The sequence below is a fragment of the Trachypithecus francoisi genome, unplaced genomic scaffold (assembly GCF_009764315.1).
Source record: "Trachypithecus francoisi isolate TF-2019V2 unplaced genomic scaffold, Tfra_2.0 Lachesis_group11, whole genome shotgun sequence".
Taxonomy (NCBI): domain Eukaryota; kingdom Metazoa; phylum Chordata; class Mammalia; order Primates; family Cercopithecidae; genus Trachypithecus; species Trachypithecus francoisi.
The window spans coordinates 91,378,505-91,401,043 of record NW_022681456.1 but is presented as its reverse complement, the minus strand read 5'-3'; the positions used below and the strand labels follow the sequence as shown (position 1 = coordinate 91,401,043).

Here is a 22,539-nt window from a genome sequence, read left to right as displayed (position 1 = left end):
ATTACAGTATGTTAGGGGTGATACTTGCTATGGAAAGAAAATAAAGCAGAGAATAGAATGGGGAGGAAGAGAATTTAGTGGTGGAGAGTGGTTCTGGATGGCCTTATTTAGAAGATGAATTTCAGCAGAGACCCAAAAGAAATGAAGGGGTAAAACATATAGACAGCTACAGATGAATGTTCCTGGCAGATGCAACAATAAATGCAAAGGCCTTAAGATGGGGGCATACCTGGTGTGTTCAAGGAACAGCAAACAGGCCACTGTGTCTATAGTAGGAGTGATGAGGGGGCTCGGGGCAGCAGAAAACTGAGAGGAAATAGAGGTGGGAAGGTCATGTTGACTTGTGTTGACCAGTGAAAGGCACAATTCTGTCCATAACAGCATGCACATTGAAAATTCACCTGACAGAAGTTGATGCTGAATTACATGTGGGTGTGGAAGAAAGGTAGAAGATGAAGGTGTTACTAGGTTTTAGCTAGACTAAATAGACTATTATTGGTGGCATTTACTGCAGTGGTAAACATTTGGGTTTGAGGAGCAGGTTTGGCAGGAAATATTAGAAGTTCAGTTTTGGATACATTGAGTGTGACATGCCTATTAAACATTCATATGAATATGCTGAGTAGACAGTTGGATTTTGGAGTTTAGGGTAGCAGTCCAGGTTGGAAATGTGCATTTGGGACTGTCATTTAACAGGTGGTACTTGAAATCTATAAATTTAATGAGATTCCCAAATAACAATTGAATCCTACAGCTCCTCAACATTCAGAGTTGTAGAAGATGAAGAATAACTTGCCAAGTTGAGAAACAGTGAGAAAGACAGGAGAAAGAGGGGTCAAGAAAGGCGCAAAACCATTAGAGGATGGTATCCTGGTAAACAAATGCTGCTGATGAATCATGTAAGATGAAAAACAAGACTTTATCATTGGATTTAGGGAAACAGGTTATTGACGACTTTGATAAGGACTGTTTCCTGGAAGTGATATGAATAAGAGATTGATTAGAGTATAGCATGGGGAAAGAGAAATTGGAGAGTGCAAATTATAATTCATTTCAGAAATTTTACTATAAATGAACACAGAGAAACTGGACAGTGGCTGGAGGGGTAAAGGTCAAGATTATTTGCTCATGATTATGATGAAAGAAATAACATGTTTCTCTATGAAGAATTTAAATGATTCAGCAGCAGAATTGAGGATGTGAGGGAGATCATGAAATATGCTGAAATAATGCTCTTGAGTAGGTACAAGGCACTGAGTTTAGAGGACAAGGAGCAGGATTTGCCTTGGATGGGAGCATGAAGAGTTCATCTGGGTAAACAGGAGAAAGCAAAGGAGATAGGTAAAGATTCAGGTAGATGGGTAGATGTGGCAGTGGGAACTTGAGCAATTCCCTTCTGGTTGTTCTTATTTTCTCAGTGAAATAGCGAGCAAGATCACCAGCAGTGAGTTAGTAGAATGGAGGTATTAAAAATGTGGAAATTCGAAGCTGGAGGAGAAGGTATAAGTTAGAAAAGCAGGAGAGAGAATGGACTAGGGACATGCAATAGTTACTTGGCAGTGCCATGGATCCCTGTAAGCTTAGTACTCATGGGTTTAAAATGGTATCAGTCAGAAGGGCTAGTATTATTTGCCACATTCAGTTTTATGCTACAAGCACAGAATGGGTAGGAGGTTTAATTTAATCAAGGCTGGATTTTTACCATACAAGTTTGAGGAAGAAGAAGAGAGGAGCTGAAACTGTATATATTTGACATTGTATGCTCCAGGCCCAGACCAATGCCTGGCAAAATGGCAGCTTTGTTAAAAAGCAGCCTAGTTAACAGCAAATAAGCTACTGAGTGCCGGTTAGAAACTTAGAGTGCTAATAATATGCTTATAACCATACACATTATTAAATGATAACCAATATTTATACAGCATGTACTCTATCAGGGATGTTCAATCTTTTGGCTTCCCCAGGCCACACTGGAAGAATAATTGTCTTGGGCCACACATAAAATACATTAACACTAAGAATAGCTTATGAGCTAAAAAAAAAAAAAAAATCACAAAAACAGTCTCAAAATGTTTTAAGAAAGTTTACAAATTTGTGTTGGGCCACATTCAAAGCCGCCCTGGGCCGCATGAGGACTGCAGGCTGTGGGTTTGACAACCTTGTATTATATGTAAAACAATGACTAGATACGTTACAAATATCATCTCTTAATCATCACCAAATAAGAACAAAAAAAAAAGAAGGAAAGAAAAAGGAAATGAAGAAAAGACCTTAGTGGTAGTTTCTCATTTTACACATGAGGGAACCGAGGCTTAAAGACATATGCCCAACATCACACAGCTGATAAATGAAGATGAAGAATTACACCCAGACAGTCTAGAATTTATTATTGTAACCATAGTAATATAATGCTTCCACACTGTAGTAGATGGTGGATATTCAGTAAATCATAGCCATTATTATTAATAATAATGGTTCATAATTGTATGACTATAATTTATATATTATGTATTCATGCATATGCTTTCTTAAATTTTTTTCATTGCTTTCTATGACTTATGCACCATGCTAGGCACTGACGATTCAATGGCAATTGAGATGGAACCTCTGCTAGTGAAATGCACTTTTTTGCCTCTTCATGTAGATATGTAACTTTCAGGATGGCAGGCTGCATTTGCCTGGTGTATATTAAGTTCTATAAAGATGTTTTGACTTGATTGTATTATAAATTATTTTCTAGACAAGCAATGCGATCTATAATCTAAGGCCTGTGAGTAGGACTTTGTTTTTCTTAATGCCAGTTACTAATTGTATGAATGGAACAAGTTGCTTAACTTCCATATTACTTATAACATTATGATGTAATACCTGCCTTAACTAATATAAGAGTGTTTAAAAAGGTCAAATGAGATAATGTATGGGAAAATACCTGATAAATTATCATTTGAAACTAATTTAAATGATTACTTTAAGCCCTGCAAAAAGGTTCCACAAGTAGACTGAGGATATCAACTTTCTTATCCTTAATGTACCTGAGGATTTTAAGGTAGAGGATTTTATCTTGGAAGGGCAGTATCTTACTTGTCACTGTCATTACGTTTTTATTAAGAGTCTCCAGCTAGGAGCGGTGGCTGATGCCTGTAATCCCAGCACTTTGGGAGGCCAAGGTGGGTGGATCACCTGAGATCAGGAGGTCGAGACCAGCCTGACCAACATGGTGAAACCCCATCTCTATTAAAAATACAAAAAAGTTAGCCGGGCATGGTGGCATGTGCCTGTAATCCCAGCTACTCGAGAGGCTGAGGCAGGAGAATTGCTTGAACCCAGGAGGCGGAGGTTGCAGTCAGCCAAGATTGCATCATTGCACTCCAGCCTGGGCAGTAAAAGTGAAACTCCGCCTCAAAAAAAAAAAAAAAAAAAAAAAAAGTCCTCATGGTGCATGTCATTGCAGAGGAAGTATGTAGCTAACTGTTTTTTAAAAAGTAAGCAATTTTTGCACAATGCCAGGTCCTTCTCTGTACCCTGGCTACCATATATACCAACATATTGTTAGACATTCATAAGCAAATGGAGGCTTTTTGATTTTAAAATGTAGATTGAGCACTTACTTTTAATTTGCATGGAAGTGAGATCAATTCTTATTTTGCTGAAAATAGTGTATCCAGCAGCTAGGTGTCCACTGTCACATTCACAGTCTTCCCTCCTACTCCCATTAAAAGGACATTGATATGGATTTTTTAGTCTGTAACAACATTGGAATATTTTAGTATTAGATGCAGTTACTAGGCCATAATGTAGATTATCTTTGGGAACAGAAAAATAAAACACACTCCTGCTCTTCGATATTATAATGTCAACAAGTTAAGAAAGAAGTAAAAATCACTTTAGGTGAGCCTACAAAATTCTCAGTGAAACATCTAAGAAGAGTTTGTAGAAAAATAATTCAACTGCAATTCTTCTAGCTTTTATTACTGGAATTAATTTGATTTTATGAAAATGCACATAGTTCTTAAATTCTTCCCTTCTCCATGTCTGACTTCTCAGCCACAGTATTCTTAGTCAATCTCTCTGTCAACAGTCAATATTAACAGTACAGGTTAATATTCAAGCCTTTATTTCTGAACAGGCATTAATAACATCTGGTTTAGGTCGTAACATGTCTACCTGCTCCCACATTATTTGTCTCACATGTAAGCTATTCAAGTATCACTCTAAAGGCTAGAAGTTCCAATTCTCTCGGAAGATCATGAAAATGCTCAGATAGACCAACACACATCTCATACCTAAAGCCATACACTTCAGAAAAGTTTTCTTCACCTTGGGCCAGTGTTAAATATTCCTTAGGGTTCTCCAAGTGCATGTCTGCACAATGAATCTAAAGAAAAAATGTAAACATCTAGAAAAACTTTTTCCAAAGTCAATGATCAACGTTAAAATAAAATAGGAACTGTTTTCATAATACCTTTATTATTCTTCCCTTAATGTTAAGGTAATAGTCACCATCCTTTCTAATGTGGTTTTTCACTTGAATTTCTTTGCAGGTGGTAAATGATTTACCTTCAAAGACAAATTAACACAACTTAACACAGAGCAAATTACAAACGCAGCATGAACCTAATCATAGAAACATTGCTACACTCTGAGTATCTGACACTTTGTTTTGTGGAGTGTGCAACTACTACAGATATTTAGTTTAACTGAAACTTATTAGAAACCCTTAGGTATTAGGTAGAGTTTTGAAGTCTACTACTTACAGTCATTGGCATAACATTTCTTTTGAGCACCTGGTTTTAAATGGTTTAAACATAAGTCACTGGACAAACCATGTTTGGTAACGCATTTCACTTGTCTCTTCATTATCCCAATTCCACAAGTCACTGAGCACTGTGAACAGAGTAAGGTTTGAAGATAAACTATATTATGAATCATAAGGCCAGAAAATCCAAGTCTCCTTTTCTTAGACCAGGTATTTCTGGAGCACACTGAAGGTCAGTAGTGGCTAGATCCACAGAAGACACAAAACTATGCTGGGGGTTGGAGAGTCACAGGTGGGAGAAATCCTTAGGCATGAGCCTGAATCTATTATTTCTCAGTTACTGGCTTCTTTTCATTCATTTTGTGCAGTTAGCAACAATACATTGTAAATACTTCATAAACATTAGTCAGTGATGGTAATTAAGACTATTTCATTAAGTTATGTGCTAAGTTTGCAAAGTGATATTTACTTGCTTTCTATCAATTAAATTGGAAACAGAATATGATATAACTTTTATTACTCATATGTTAGATTGATTTATTTCTTCACTTAACCAATAAATATTTCTTAAGCACTTACTCAAAGTGCAAGCCACTGTGCTAAGCCCTCTAAGGAACAGAAATAAGTATGAGTTATGGTCTCTGCTTTAAGCAAGTTATAGCAAGCATCAAACAAGAGATAAGATATTTATATAAATAACAAATAAAGTGGTTTTTAGACAATAGTGGTCTGGGGCAACTCTGAGGATCTAATTAGACGTACAGATTACCAGATTTCCCATACCTAGAAAGTCTTATTCAGAAGTTTTAAAATTCATAATTATACACTGACCTTGCTCCACTTTCCAACTTTCCAAGTGGCCAAATGCAAACAACTGTTAATGCATTTGTAAACCTGAGAGGAAGGCACCACAGGGCATTCCTGATAGACTATAGGCCGAAGTCGATGGAGCTTATGTTTCTTAGTAGATGGGATCCCGGTGCAATATGTAATCCTTTGTCTGTAACTAAATCCACAGTTGTTTGCACACTGAAAAATACATGATTAAAAGAGAAGAAAATGTCATTAACTTTAGCCAGGGCTTAATATTTGTCAGATGCTTAATATACATTATGCTGTGTCATTTCCACAATAATCCTATTTAATTAGTTTCATTTACAGATGAGCAAGCATAGGTTCAGACATTAGACAAGTTTCCCAGAGTTGTACCAACAAATGAAAGAAACTCAGATTCAGGCTAGATTTTCTACCTGTAGTGCCTGTGTGTGTGTGTGTGTGTGTGTGTGTGTGTGTGTTTTAATTACATTACCATCTTAACTGTATGAAACTATGTCTCCCAATAGGCACAGCTTTGGAGGAACAAAACATATTGAGGGTCCTTACTGGAAATAAAGGGTATCTATTAGCCTTAGATCACTGGTAACAATGTATAAGTTAGCACACATGTGTCTTCATAGATATAATGTAAAGTCTAATAACATTTGACTAAAATGGGTAAGCGATTTAGGTGTAAATTAAAGCCCCAATCCAAAAATGGGCAAATAGATTTCTGCTTTTAGCAAAAGTGGAGTAACAAGGAATAGATTTACCTTCTAACTTAAAACAACCAAAACATCTGGACAAAATATATAAAGCAACGGCTTTTAAGACACTCAACCTTAGATAATAAAGAATAGTAATCCGTGACAGATGAGAAACAAAGTGACACTATAAAATCATTCCAGCCTACTGCTTTGAAAAACTTTCCAGGTCTTGGCACAATGAAAGGAAGACAGCAGAGTTCTGACCAGTAGTGTGTACATACCTGTGAGGACACCAACCAACGTGAGGCAATTAACCAACCAAAAGGCTTAGAAGTTACTTTTTCTAATGATCACACAGAACCAAATATAGTGCCTATTCCTTCCAGCTAGACTGGAAAACTTAAATACATGAGGAAATAGGTAAAGTACTCAAAAGAGTCTTGCCACAGTAGAGAGGAACAGTTAACCTAGATTAAACAACATACTGGTCTGCTAACACATCTTAAGTGCAAGGCAAGAGAGGGTCAAACTGCTCTCCAACAAAATAAATGCAATCCAGAACAAAACTCAAAATATATGTATAAGAATAAAAAATATCTAGTCACCAAAAAGGTAAAATTCATGGCTGACATGCAACAGAAAATTAATTGGCATGCAAAGAACCTGGACAATAAGACTCATAACGAAGAAAAAACCCATCTATCACAACATCCCTAGAGGGTGACATCTGTGAAAATGGAAGAGTAAGGACACCTAAAAACTCTCTCTTCTATAACGGCAGTGAGAAAATGGGCAAAATTTTCCAGATAAGTTTTTTCAGAACTCTGGAAACTGACCAAAGACTTGCAGCAATCCAGAAGGCATTTATTCAATAACCATGGCTTACTCTTGGTAAGAAGAGCAAGTTTTGTGATGGTTGAACGTCCTCTATTTCCATCCTCTTCTTTCTAGCTCCATGGAAACCTTTAAAATCAACAGCCCTGTAATTATGGTGAAACCAGAATTCTGGCAGCCACTGGAGGGGAGCAGAACAGGTTTGGGCATCATTCAAAGCCACATTCTTAGAAAATTGTCATTATTTGAACTGTTTAGTGATTTTCTGGAAGACCGCACTTGCGAGAATCTCTTTGTTTGACCTGACTTGCTTAGTTCTAAAAATCTAGGGACATTTGTTGCGCTCAATGAAAAAACCATTGTTTAACTTTGCAGTTTCCAGGATGTGGAATAACAGTTGGAGCAACAACAGGCTAGCCAAAAAAACTTAAAAGGAAAAACTAGAGAATAAGATGTTCATCAGACCTTTGAAAAGCTCCATTGTATTAATGAGATCTAGGTGGCTGTGAACATGCATCAGATTGTACACATGTCCAAGTCTGTCTGCAAGCTCAGGAAGCATCTGAGAAGGGCCTGCAGCCTCTCCTCCAGCTGACCTCAAGGCTCTACACAAACAGAAAGTTAGGATTTAGGAACTGTTGTCATCTACCTGATGGGTGTTGAAGGCCACACCCTACTCCCAACTCCCCAAAACACAGTACTTTGGCAAAGTCTAGGGAACTAAAATTATTGGTTCCAGAAATTAAGGAAATTACTGTTCAGTCATAGCTGACAACTAAACTAAGTGAGCAGAGACTTCAGTGGCCATGTATGACAAATAATACAGACTTTACAGTTAGCTCAGAAAATTCACTAAAGAAACAAACAACAACAAACAGCAGCAACAGCAAACCCTGGGGAGGAGGGAGACGCTGAATAGACTTATCACAAGTAAAGAGATTAAATGTGTAACCAAAACACTTCACATAAGAAAAGCCCAGGACCAAATGCTTAAAGAATTAGCACCAAGCCTGCCAAAACTCTTCCACAAGATAGAAGAAAAAGGAGTACTGCCTAACTCATCCTATGAAGCCAGTATTTCCTAAAACCAGACAGACATCACAAAAAAATAAAACTATAGACCAACATTTCTTAAGAATATAGATGTAGGGGGCGGAGCAAGATGGCCGAATAGGAACAGCTCCAGTCTCCAACTCCCAGCGTGACTGACACAGAAGACAGGTGATTTCTTCATTTTCAACTGAGGTACTGGGTTCATCTCACTAGGGAGTGCCGGACAATCGGTGCTGGTCAGCTGCTGCAGCCCGACCAGCAAGAGCTGAAGCAGGGCAAGGCATCGCCTCACCTGGGAAGCACAAGGGGAAAGGGAATCCCTTTTCCTAGCCAGGGGAACTGAGACACACAACACCTGGAAAATCAGGTAACTCCCACCCCAATACTGCACTTTAAGCAAACGGGCACACCAGGAGATGATATCCCACACCTGGCCGGGAGGGTCCCACGCCCACGGAGCCTTCCTCATTACTAGCACAGCAGTCTGCGATCTAACTGCAAGGCAGCAGCAAGGCTGGGGGAGGGGCGCCCGCCATTGCTGAGGCTTAAGAAGGTAAGCAAAGCCCTGGAAGATCGAACTGGGTGGAGCTCACAGCAGCTCAAGGAGGCCTGCCAGTCTCTGTAGACTCCACCTCTGGGGACAGGGCACAGCTAAACAACAACAACAACAACAACAACAAAAAGCAGCAGAAACCTCTGCAGACACAAACGACTCTGTCTGACAGCTTTGAAGAGAGCAGTGGATCTCCCAACAGGGAGATTGAGATCTGAGAACGGACAGACTCCCTGCTCAAGTGGGTCCCTGACCCCTCAGTAGCCTAACTGGGAAACATCCTCCACTAGGGGCAGACCGACACCCCACACCTCACATGGTGGAGTACACCCCTGAGAGGAAGCTTCCAAAGCAAGAATCAGACAGGTGCACTTGCTGTTCAGCAGTATTCTATCTTCTGCAGCCTCTGTTGCTGACACCCAGGCAAACAGGTCTGGAGTGGACCTCAAGCAAACTCCAACAGACCTACAGCTGAGGGTCCTGACTGTTAGAAGGAAAACTAACAAACAGGAAGGACACCCACACCAAAACCCCATCAGTACATCACCATCATCAAAGACCAGAGACAGATAAAACCACAAAGATGGGGATAAAGCAGGGCAGAAAAGCTGGAAATTCAAAGAATAAGAGTGCATATCCCCCTCCAAAGGAACACAGCTCATAACCAGCAACGGATCAAAGCTGGACGCAGAATGACTTTGACGAGATGAGAGAAGAAGGCTTCAGACCATGAAACTTCTCAGAGCTAAAGGAGGAATTACGTACCCAGCGCAAAGAAACTAAATATCTTGAAAAAGGAGGGGAAGAATTGATAACCAGAATAATTAATGCAGAGAAGGCCATAAACGAACTGACAGAGATGAAAACCATGACACGAGAAATATGTGACAAATGCACAAGCTTCAGTAACCCACTCGATCAATTGGAAGAAACAGTATCAGCGATTGACGATCAAATGAATGAAATGAAGCGAGAAGAGAAGACTAAAGAAAAAAGAAGAAAAAGAAATGAACAAAGCCTGCAAGAAGTATGGGATTATGTAAAAAGACCAAATCTACATCTGATTGGGGTGCCTGAAAGTGAGGGGGAAAATGGAACCAAGTTGGAAAACACTCTTCAGGATATCATCCAGGAGAACTTCCCCAACCTAGTAGGGCAGGCCAACATTCAAATTCAGGAAATACAGAGAATGCCACAAAGATACTCCTCCAGAAGAGCAACTCCAAGACACATAATTGCCAGATTCACCAAAGTGGAAATGAAAGAAAAAATCTTAAAGGCAGCAAGAGAGAAAGGTCGGGTTACACACAAAGGGAAGCCCATCAGACCAACAGCAGATCTCTCGGCAGAAACTCTACAAGCCAGAAGAGAGTGGGGGCCAATATTCAACGTTCTTAAAGAAAAGAATTTTACACCCAGAATTTCATATCCAGCAAATCTAAGTTTCTTAAGTGAAGGAAAAATAAAATCCTTTACAGATAAGCAAATGCTTAGAGATTTTGTCACCACCAGGCCTGCCTTACAAGAGACCTTGAAGGAAGCCCTAAACATGGAAAGGAACAACCGGTACCAGCCATTGCAAAAACATGCCAAAATGTAAAGAACATCGAGGCTAGGAAGACACTGCATCAAATAACGAGCAAAATAACCAGTTAATATCATAATGGCAGGATCAAGTTCACACATAACAATATTAACCTTAAATGTAAATGGACTAAATGGCCCAATTAAAAGACACAGACAGGCAAATTGGATAAAGAGTCAAGACCCATCAGTCTGCTGTATTCAGGAGACCCATCTCACATGCAGAGACATACATAGGCTCAAAATAAAGGGATGGAGGAAGATCTACCAAGCAAATGGAAAATAAAAAAATGCAGAGGTTGCAATCCTAGTCTCTGATAAAACAGATTTTAAACCATCAAAGATCAAAAGAGACAAAGAAGGCCATAACATAATGGTAAAGGGATCAATTAAACAAGAAGAGCTAACTATCCTAAATATATATGCACCCAATACAGGAGCACCCAGATTCATAAAGCAAGTCCTTAGAGACTTACAAAGAGACTTAGACTCCCATACAATAATAATGGGAGACTTCAACACCCCACTGTCAACATCAGACAGATCAACAAGACAGAAAGTTAACAAGGATATACAGGAATTGAACTCATCTCTGCACCAAGCAGACCTAATAGACATCTATAGAACTCTCCACCCCAAATCAACAGAATATCCATTCTTCTCAGTACCACATCACACTTATTCCAAAATTGACCACATAATTGGAAGTAAAGCACTTCTCAGCAAATGTACAAGAACAGAAATTATAACAAAATGTCTCTGAGACCACAGTGTAATCAAACTAGAACTCAGGACTAAGAAACTCAATCAAAATCGCTGAACTACATGGAAACTGAATAACCTGCTCTTGAATGACTACTAGGTACATAACGAAATGAAGGCAGAAATAAAGATGTTCTTTGAAACCAATGAGAACAAAGATACAACATACCAGAATCTCTGGGACACATTGAAAGCAGTGTGTAGAGGGAAATTTATAGCACTAAATGCCCACAAGAGAAAGCTGGAAAGATCTAAAATGGGCACTCTAACATCACAATTAAAAGAACTAGAGAAGCAAGAGCAAGCACATTCAAAAGCTAGCAGAAGGCAAGAAATAACTAAGATCAGAGCAGAACTGAAGGAGATAGAGACACAAAAAAACCCTCCAAAAAATCAATGAATCCAGGAGTTGGTTTTTTGAAAAGATCAACAAAATTGATTGACTGCTAGCAAGACTAATAAAGAAGAAAAGAGAGAAGAATCAAATGGATGCAATAAAAAATGATAAAGGGGATATCACCACGGACGCCACAGAAACACAAACTACCATCAGAGAATACTATAAACACCTCTACGCAAATCAACTAGAAAATCTAGAAGAAATGGATAATTTCCTGGACACTTACACTCTCCCAAGACTAAACCAGGAAGAAGCTGAATCCCTGAATAGACCAATAGCAGGCTCTGAAATCCAGGCAATAATTAATAGCCTACCAACCAAAAAAAGTCCAGGACCAGATGGAATCACAGCTGAATTCTACCAGACGTACAAGGAGCAGGTGGTACCTTTCCTTCTGAAACTATTCCAATCAATAGAAAAAGAGGGAATCCTCCCTAACTCTTTTTATGAGGCCAACATCATCTTAATACCAAAGCCTGGCAGAAACACAACAAAAAAAGAGAATTTTAGACCAATATCCCTGATGAACATCGATGCAAAAATCCTCAGTAAAATACTGGCAAACCAGATCCAGCAGCACATCAAAAAACTTATCCACCATGATCAAGTGGGCTTCATCCCTGGGATGCAAGGCTGGTTCAACATACGCAAATCAATAAACGTAATCCAGCATATAAACAGAACCAAAGACGAAAACCACATGATTATCTCAATAGATGCAGACATGGCCTTTGACAAAATTCAACAGCCCTTCATGCTAAAAACACTCAATAAATTCAGTATTGATGGAACTTATCTCAGAATAATAAGAGCTATCTATGACAAACCCACAGCCAATATCATACTGAATGGGCAAAAACTGGAAAAATTCCCTTTGAAAACTGGCACAAGACAGAGATGCTCTCTCTCACCACTCCTATTCAACATAGTATTGGAAGTTCTGGCTAGGGCAATCAGGCAAGAGGAAGAAATAAAGGGTATTCAGTTAGGAAAAGAAGAAGTCAAATTGTCCCTGTTTGCAGATGACATGATTGTATATTTAGAAAACCCCATTTCTCAGCCCAAAATCTCCTTAAGCTGATAAGAAACTTCAGCAAAGTCTCAGGATACAAAATAATGTGCAAAAGTCACAAGCATTCTTATACACCAGTAACAGACAAACAGAGAGCCAAATCATGAATGAACTTCCATTCACAATTGCTTCAAAGAGAATAAAATACCTAGGAATCCAACTTACAAGGGATATAAAGGACCTCTTCAAGGAGAACTACAAACCACTGCTCAGTGAAATCAAAGAGGACACAAACAAATGGAAGAACATACCATGCTCATGGATAGGAAGAATCAATATCACGAAAATGGCCATACTGCCCAAGGTCATTTATAGATTCAATGCCATCCCCATCAAGCTACCAAAGACTTTCTTCACAGAATTGGAAAAAACGGCTTTAAAGTTCATATGGAACCAAAAAAGAGCCCGCATTGCCAAGACGATCCTAAGTCAAAAGAACAAAGCTGGAGGCATCACGCTACCTGACTTCAAACTATACTACAAGGCTACAGTAACCAAAACAGCATGGTACTGGTACCAAAACAGAGATCTAGACCAATGGAACAGAACAGAGTCCTCAGAAATAATACCACACATCTACAGCCATCTGATCTTTGATAAACCTGAGAGAAACAAGAAATGGGGAAAGGATTCCCTATTTAATAAATGGTGCTGGGAAAATTGGCTAGCCATAAGTAGAAAGCTGAAACTGGATCCTTTCCTTATTCCTTATATGAAAATTAATTCAAGATGGATTAGAGACTTAAATGTTAGACTTAATACCATAAAAACCCTAGAAGAAAACCTTGGTAATACCATTCAGGACATAGGCATGGGCAAGGGCTGCATGTCTAAAACACCAAAAGCAATGGCAACAAAAGCCAAAATTGACAAATGGGATCTCATTAAACTAAAGAGCTTCTGCACAGCAAAAGAAACTACCATCAGAGTGAACAGGCAACCTACAGAATGGGAGAAAATTTTTGCAATCTACTCATCTGACAAAGGGCTAATATCCAGAACCTACAAAGAACTCAAACAAATTTACAAGAGAAAAACAAACAACCCCATCAAAAAGTGGGCAAAGAATATGAACAGACATTTCTCAAAAGAAGACATTCATCCAGCCAACAGATACATGAAAAAATGCTCATCATCACTGGCCATCAGAGAAATGCAAATGAAAACCACAATGAGATACTATCTCACACCAGTTAGAATGGCAATCATTAAAAAGTCAGGAAACAACAGGTGCTGGAGAGGATGTGGAGAAATAGGAACACTTTTACACTGTTGGTGGGATTGTCAACTAGTTCAACCATTATGGGATACAGTATGGCGATTCCTCAAGGATCTAGAACTAGAAGTACCATATGACCCAGCCATCCCGTTACTCGGGATATACACAAAGGATTACAAATCATGCTGCTATAAAGACACATGCACACGTATGTTTATTGCGGCACTATTCACAATAGCAAAGACTTGGAATCAACCTAAATGTCCATCAGTGACAGACTGGATTAAGAAAATGTGGCACATATACACCATGGAATACTATGCATCCATGAAAAAGGATGAGTTTGAGTCCTTTGTAAGGACATGGATGCAGCTGGAAACCATCATTCTCAGCAAACTATCACAAGAACAGAAAACCAAACACCGCATGTTCTCACTCGTAGGTGGGAACTGAACAATGAGATCACTTGGACTCGGGAAGGGGAACATCACACACTGGGGCCTATCATGGGGCGGGGAGGGAGAAGGGATTGCATTGGGAGTTATACCTGATGTAAATGACGAGTTGATGGGTGCTGACGAGTTGATGGGTGCAGCACACCAACATGGCACAAGTATACATATGTAACAAACCTGCACCTTATGCACATATACCCTGGAACTTAAAGTACAATAAAAAATAAAAAATAAAATAAAATAAAGAATATAGATGTAAAATTCTTCAACAAAACACTAGCAAAACAATTCCAGCAACACATAAAAAGGATTATACACCATGATGAAGTAAGATTTATCCCAGGAATGCAAGGTTATTGTAACATATGAAAGTCAATCTATGTAATACACCATACTAATAGAAGAATGAACAAAAAGTATGATAATTTCAGTAGATGCAGACAAAACATTTGACAAAATCTAACACACTTTCATAATATACACACGAAGCAAACTAGGACTAGAAGGGTACTTCTTCAATCTGATAAAGAGATTCTACAGAAAATCTATAGTTAGCATACTGAATTAGGAAAGTTAAAAGTTTTCCTACAAACAGCAGGAACAAGACTGAAATGTCTGTTTTTACCACTTCTATTTAACATTATTCTGGAATTTCTAGACAGGGAAATTAGACAAGGAAAAGAAACAAAAGGCATCCAGCTTTAAAGCAAGAAGTAAAACTATATTTGTAGAGAAGATGACATTGTAAGCAGAAAATCCCATTTAATCCACACACTAAATAATTAAATCCCCCTGCCAAAATTTTTAATACACAAAAAACAATTCTATTTCTATACACTAGCAATGAATAATCAGAAAATGAAACTAATAGAACAATTCCATTTACAGAAGAATACAAAATACTCAGGAATAAATTAAACAAAAGAAGTGTAAGATTTGTACACTATATGACATACTTGAAATAAGTCAAAACCTAAATTAATGGAAATTCATCCCACATTCAGAGATAAGAAGACAATATTATTAAGATAATAATATTTACCAAATTAATCAAGAGTCGTTGCAACCTCTAACAAAATCTCAGCTGGCTCTTACATAGAAGTTGACAAACTGGTCCTAAAATTCATATGGAAATGTAAGAGACTCAGAATAGCCCAGTAATCTTAAGGAGGAAGGAAAACAATTGGTTCACTCATACTTCCTGACTTCAAAACTTACTATAAAATTATAGTAATCAAGACTACTTGATTACTATCAATATAATATTGATATTGTAATAATATATTGATAGGCATATAGATCAAGAAAATAGAATTGAGAGTTCAGAAATAAACCAATACATTTATGGTCAATTGTCAATTGATTTTTGACAAGGATGCCAAACTAATTCAATGGGGGAAAGAATAATTTTTTCATGCAGAAGGATGAAGTTAGACCCCTACCTCACATCACATACAAAAATTAACTCAAAATGTATCAAACTCCTAATTGTCTGAGCTAAAATTATAAAAGGCTAAGAAGAAAACATAGATATAAATCTTTGTGACCATGAAGTAGGCAAAAGTTTCTTAGATATGATACTTAAAGCACAAAGAACTAAAACAAAAAACAAAATTTCACTTCATCAAAGCATACTATTAAGAAAGAGAAAAGATAACCCACGGAATTGGAGAAAATATTTGCAAATCATCTAACTGATAAAAGTTGGTACCCAGAATATATAAATAATTTACAACTCACCCAGTGAAAAAATGAGCAGCCAGGTATGGTGACTTATGCTGTAGTCCGAGACTTTTGGAGGCCCAGGAGGGATGATCCCTTGAGCCCAGGAGTAAGAAACCAGCTTGGGCAACACAGGGAGACCCCATTTCTAAAAAAAGAAAGAAAGAAAGAAAGAAAAGCCAGAAATGGTGACACATGGCTGTAGTCCCAGCTACTCAGGAAGTTTAGGTGGGAGGATTGCTTGAGCCCTGGAGGTCAAAACTTCAGTGAGCTGTAATTATACCACTGCACTCCAGCTTGGGCAACAGAACAAGAGAGCATCTCAAAAAAAAAAAAAAAAAAAAAAAAAAAAAGCGGGCGCGGTGGCTCAAGCCTGTAATCCCAGCACTTTGGGAGGCCGAGACGGGCGGATCACGAGGTCAGGAGATCGAGACCATCCTGGCTAACACGGTGAAACCCCGTCTCTACTAAAAACTACAAAAAAAAAAAAAAAAAAAAACTAGCCGGGCGAGGTGGCGGCGCCTGTAGTCCCAGCTACTTGGGAGGCTGAGGCAGGAGAATGGCGTAAACCCGGGAGGCGGAGCTTGCAGTGAGCTGAGATCCGGCCACAGCACTCCAGCCTGGGTGACAGAGCGAGATTCCGTCTCAAAAAAAAAAGGGGGGGGGCAAAGGGGCAGGAGATTTGAACAGACATTTATCTAAAGATACACAAATAACTAACATACACACAAAAAGATACTCGACATCATTAGTCATTAGAGAAATGCAACTTAAACATAAAATAGATACCATTTCATACATACTAGGATGGTTATGTTAAAAAAAAAGATGGATTATAACAAGTGCTGATGATGATATGGAGAGAGAAATAGGAACCTTTATACATTGCTGATAGGAAAGAAAAATAGTATGCCCACTGTGGAAAACAGTTTGGCAGTTCCTCAAAAAGTTAAATAGAATTACAATACCCAGCTATTCTATTCCTAGGCATATGCCCAAGAAAATTGAAAACATATGTCTACACAAAAACTTGTATGCAAATGTTTCTAACAGCATTATTCAAACGTCAAAACTGGAATCAATCCAAATGTCCATCAACTGACAAATAAATAGACAAAATATAGTATATTCCTACAATGGAATATTATTTATCATAAAAAGGAATGAAGCAATGATGTATGGTAAAATTTGTATAAAGTTTTAAAATATCATGCTAAGTGAAAGAAGCTAGACACAAAAGACGACATATGGTATGATTACATTTATACCAAATGTGCAGAACAGACAAATCCATAGATACGGAAACAGATTAGTGGTTGTCTGAGACTAGGAGAAAATGTGAGAATAAGGAATTACTACTTATGGGTGCAGATATTTTTTTGGGAGTGATAAAAAGGTTTGGGATTAGATCATGGTGATGCTTGCACATACAGGTGATTATACTAAAATTCGCTAAATTATAAACGTGCGCATAGATGTTAGGATTAGATGTCCAGAAGAGGACGTTAAAATTATAATTTTAAAAAAATCAAGAAAAAAATAAAAATTGGAAAATTTTACCTGCAAAAAAAAATTGGCAACTATGTTTCATATGTTCAACATGTTAAGTAGAGATATGGAAGATATAAAAAAGTTGAAATTAAACCTCTAAGGATGAAGATGATAATTGCTTAGATAAGAAACAGACTGGATGGGGATCAGACATCAGAAAGAAAAGAAAAGCAAACATAAAGACATCCATATAGTGGAATATTATTCAACAATAAAAGAAAAAACTACTGATACATACTACAACCTGATCAAATCTCAAAATACTTACATTACAGTAGATAAAAAAAGTATACACTGTATGATCCACTTATATAACACTCTATAAAATGCAAACAAGTATAGTGCTAGATCACTGCTAGAAAACAGGTGAGGTCACTTATTGGGTGAGGAGGGAAAATGGAGGTGGGGGAAGACATTATAAAGCAGCACAAGGAAACTTTTGGGAGTGATGGAGATGCTCTTTATTTTGAAAATGGTACTGGTTTTATGGCTGTGTACATGTGTTCAAACTTATTAAGCTATATATTTTGAATATATGTAGTTTATGGTTCATCAATTACACCTCAATAAAGCCATTTCTCAAAAGTGGACAACTGTACAGGGCCAGTTTGCCAAATCGTTCCTGGTGGTTGGTTTTACAGTTGGCACCTACTAACACTTCAGACTTGCACTAGAGTTTAACACATTGTCACTATTACTCTATTTGCACCATCCAACTGTCAGTGCTCTCATTCCTTAGATTGATATGCATACCATTATCTGCCCTCATATTCAAATTTTATACCCAGTTTCAGCTGTGTCAAATTGTAGATTCAGCTGCTTTATCAAGGAGCAAAAATTCTCAACTTCCTTTCTTTACCTTACCTGTGATGAGTCTGCTGTTACCACAATGTAATTGCAAGGAGGGTTCCTGCAATTCTTGGATGTAAGAAATATGTTTGAAGAATTATAGACTATTTCATTCACTTGTCCAATTTGGTTATCTGTGCACTCCGTTCGTTGATGTGAATCTTTTCTCTCACATGATGTTGAACACTAGAAATGCAATAACCAAATGAATAACACATTCTTATATGCAATGTCTTTGAAAATTTACTTGTTGATACTCACATTCATCCTCTCTCTTTCCATCCCCTTGTGCTGCACACAGTCCTGACTCCAACATCGCCTCTGAGAACAAGGTCGGGTGGACTGATCACACATTTCTTCAACCACCGGACCAACACCTTTCAGTCTGCAGTATATGTCCCTCTGCTGAACTCCAGAGCCACAGGTCACAGAGCACTACAAAGGAGTCCCGTTGATTTGAATAATTAGCTAAGCAATACCAAATTATATAAAAATAGCCAATGGAGCCATCACATATTGTTTATTTTAAATATAGCCTGGTATTATAACATGAATTAGATAAAAATACATACAATAAGTGTTTTTACCATTATCTCTGTAAATGTATATTTTCTGTTTGGCATAAGGTACTTCAGCTTTATAGAAACTCTGACAAGTGAATCAAGTTATAGTAGACAGCATCCCAATCAATGACTCTGTCTTCTGACTTAAATGAGTATAATGTCTACAAAAATTACCACACAATTAATCACGAATTATTCCACAACATTGCTTTTAAATGTCAATTAAATTCTTAGATTATACTCATTATCTCTCTCAAAGAGACAATAATTTCTAAGATTGTGATATATTCATCTTTTTATCTACAGTACCTACTATAGTTTTTACCTGTTATGGAATCCAAATACTTGCTAATTTTTTTTATACTTTAAGTTCTGGGATACATGTGCAGAACATGCAGGTTTGTTACATAGGTATACATGTGTGGTGGTAGTTTGCTGCACCCCTCAACCCATCATCTTCATTAGGTATTTCTCTTAATGCTATCCCTCCCCTTGCCCCCAAACCCCTCAACAAGCCCCAGTGTGTGATATTCCCCTCCATGTGTCCATGTGTTCTCATTGTTCAACTCCCACTTATGAGTGAGAACATGTGGTGTTTGGTTTTCTGTTCCTGTGTTAATTTCCTGAGAATGATGGTTTTCAGCTTCATCCATGTCCCTGCAAAGGACATGAACTCATGATTTTTATGGCTGCATAGTATGCCATGGTGTATATGTGCCACATTTTCTTTATCCAGTCTATCATTGATGGGCATTTGGGTTGGTTTCAAGTCTTTGCTATTGTGAATAGTGCTGCAATAAACATACATGTGCATGTCTTTATAAAAGAATGATTTATAATCCTTTGGGTATATACCCAGTAATGGGACTGCTGGGTCAAATGGTATTTCTAGTTCCAGATCTTCGAGGAATTGCCACACTGTCTTCCACAATGGTTGAACTAATTTTCACTCCCACCAACAGTGTAAAAGCATTCCTTTTCTCCACATCCTCTCCAGCGTCTGTTGTTTCCTGACTTTTTCATGATCACCATTCTAACTGGCATGAGAGGTATTCATTGTGGTTTTGATTTACACTTCTCTAATGACCAGTGATGATAAGCTTTTTTTCATATGTTTGTTAGCCACATAAATGTCTTCTTTTGAAAAGTGTCTATACATATTATTCACCCACTTTTTGATGAGGTAGTTTGTTTTTTTCTTGCAAATTTGTTTCTTTGTAGATTCTGGATATTAGCCCCTTGTCACACAGATTGCAAAAATGTTCACCCATTCTGTAGGTTGTATGTTAATTCTCATGATAGCTTTTTTGCAGAAGCTCTTTAGTTTAATTAGATCCCATTTGTCAATTTTGGCTTTTGTTTCCATTGCTTTTAGTGTTTTAGTTATAAAGTCTTTGCCCATGCCTGTGTCCTGAATATACGGTATTGCCTAGGTTTTCTTCTAGGCTTTTTATGGTTTTAGGTCATATGTTTAAGTCTTTAGTTCAAATTTTTGTTTAATGTGTAAGGAGGGGGTCCAGTTTCAGTTTTCTGCATATGGCTATCCAGGTTTCCCAACACCATTTATTAAGTATGGAATCCTTTCCCCATTGCTTGTTTTTGTCAGGTTGTCAAAGATCACATGGTTGTAGATGTGTGGTGTTATTTCTGAGGCCTCTATTCTGTTCCATTGGTCTATGTATCTGTTTTGGTACAAGTACCGTGCTGTTTTGATTTCTGTAGCCTTGTGGTATAGTTTAAAGTCAGGTAGCGTGATGCCTCCAGTTTTGTTCTTTTGCTTAGTATTGTCTTGGGTATACGGGCTCTTTTTTGGTTCTATATAAAATTTAAAGGAGTTTTTACTAATTGTATGAAGAAAGTCAATGGTAGTTTGATGGGAATAGCACTGAATCTATAAATTACTTTGGGCAGAATGGCCATTTTCACAATAATGATTCTTTCTATGTTTTCCTATTTTTTTGTGTCCTCTCTTATTTCCTTGAGCAGTGGTTTGTAGTTGCCCTTGAAGAGATCTGTCACATCCCTTGTAAGTTGTATTCCTAGGTATTTTGTTCTCTTTGTAGCAATTGTGATTGTGAGTTCAATCATGATTTGGTTCTCTGTTTGCCTAATATTGGTGTATAGGAATGCTTGTGACTTTTGCACATTGATTTTGTATCCTGAGATTTTGCTGAAGTTGCTTATGAGCTTAAGGAGTTTCTGGGCTGAGACGATGGGGTTTTCTAAATATACAATCATGTTATCTGCAAACAGAGACAATTAGACCTCCTCTCTTCCTATTTGAATACCTTTGTTTTTTTCTCTTGCCTATGCCCTGGCCACAACTTCCAACACTATGTTAAATAGGAGTGGTGAGAGGGTATCCTTGTCTTGTGCCAGTTTTCAAAGAGAATGCTTCCAGTTTTTGCCCATTCAATATGATATGGGCTGTGCGTTTGTCATAAATATCTCTTATTATTTGGAGATACGTTCCATCAGTACTTAGTTTATTGAGAGTTTTTAGCATGAATGGGTGTTGACTTTTTTTAAAGCATTTTCTGCATCTATTGAGGTAATCATGTGGTTTTTGTCATTGGTTCTGTTTATGTGATGGATTACATTTATTGATTTGTGTATGTTGAACTAGTCTTGCATCCTAGAGATGAAGCCAACTTGACTGTGGTGCATAAGCTTTTTGATATGCTGCTGGATTCAGTTGGCCAGTATTTTATTGAGGATTTCTGCATCGATATTCATCAGGGATATTGGCCTGAAATTTTCTTTTTTTGTTGTGTTTCTGCCAGGTTTTGGTATCAGGATGATGCTGGCCTCATAAAATGAGTTTGGGAGAAGTCCCTCTTTTTCTATTGTTTGGAATAGTTTCAGAATGAATGGTATCAGCTCCTCTTTGTACCTCTGGTAGAATTCACCTGTAAATCCATCTGGTCCTGTGCTTTTGGTTGGTAGGCTATTAATCACTGCCTCAATTTCAGAACCTGTTATTGGTCTATTCAGGGGTTTGATTTCTTCCTGGTTTAGTCTTGGGAGGGTGTATGTGTCCAGGAATTTATGCATTTCTTCTAGATTTTCTAGTTTATTTGTATAGAGGTGTTTATAGTATTCTCTGATGGTAGTTAGTATTTCTGTGGGATCAATGATGATATCCCTTTTATCATTTTTTATTGTGTCTATTTGATTTTTCTCTCTTTTCTTGTTTATTAGTCTGGCTAGTGGTCTATTTTGTTAATCTTTTCAAAAAGCCAGCTCCTAGTTTATTGATTTTTTTATTATACTTTGTATTTTGGGATACATTTGTAGAACATGCAGGTTTGTTACACAGGTATACACATGCCATGGTGTTTTGCTACACCTATCAAACCATAATCTACATTAGGTATTTCTCCTAATGCTTTCACTCCCCTAGCCCCCTGCACCCCAACAGGCCCTGGTGTTTGATGTTCCCCTTCCCGTGTCCATGTGTTCTCATTGTTCAACTCCCACTTATGAGTGAGGACATGCAGTGTTTGGTTTTCTGTTCCTGTGTTAGTTAGCTGAGAATGATGGCTTCCAGCTTCATCCATGTCCCTGCAAAGGACATGAACTCATCCTTTTTTTATAGCTGCATAGTACTCCATGGTATATATGTGCCACATTTTCTTTGTCCAGT

General features: G+C 37.8%; 1 protein-coding gene across 1 annotated transcript in view; it reads right to left on the bottom strand.

Annotated features, from left to right (window-relative positions):
• Positions 1 to 22,539, bottom strand: part of ADAMTS20 (ADAM metallopeptidase with thrombospondin type 1 motif 20) — a 217,504-nt gene that overhangs the window by 18,366 nt on the left and 176,599 nt on the right. The window contains exons 30-36 of the mRNA XM_033222369.1: positions 18,592 to 18,765; positions 18,346 to 18,516; positions 5,585 to 5,782; positions 4,752 to 4,881; positions 4,460 to 4,554; positions 4,281 to 4,372; positions 3,606 to 3,739 (exon numbers count right to left, since the gene is read on the bottom strand). Coding sequence (XP_033078260.1) covers positions 3,606 to 3,739; positions 4,281 to 4,372; positions 4,460 to 4,554; positions 4,752 to 4,881; positions 5,585 to 5,782; positions 18,346 to 18,516; positions 18,592 to 18,765 — 994 coding nt within the window. The remainder of the gene's footprint in view (positions 1 to 3,605; positions 3,740 to 4,280; positions 4,373 to 4,459; positions 4,555 to 4,751; positions 4,882 to 5,584; positions 5,783 to 18,345; positions 18,517 to 18,591; positions 18,766 to 22,539) is intronic.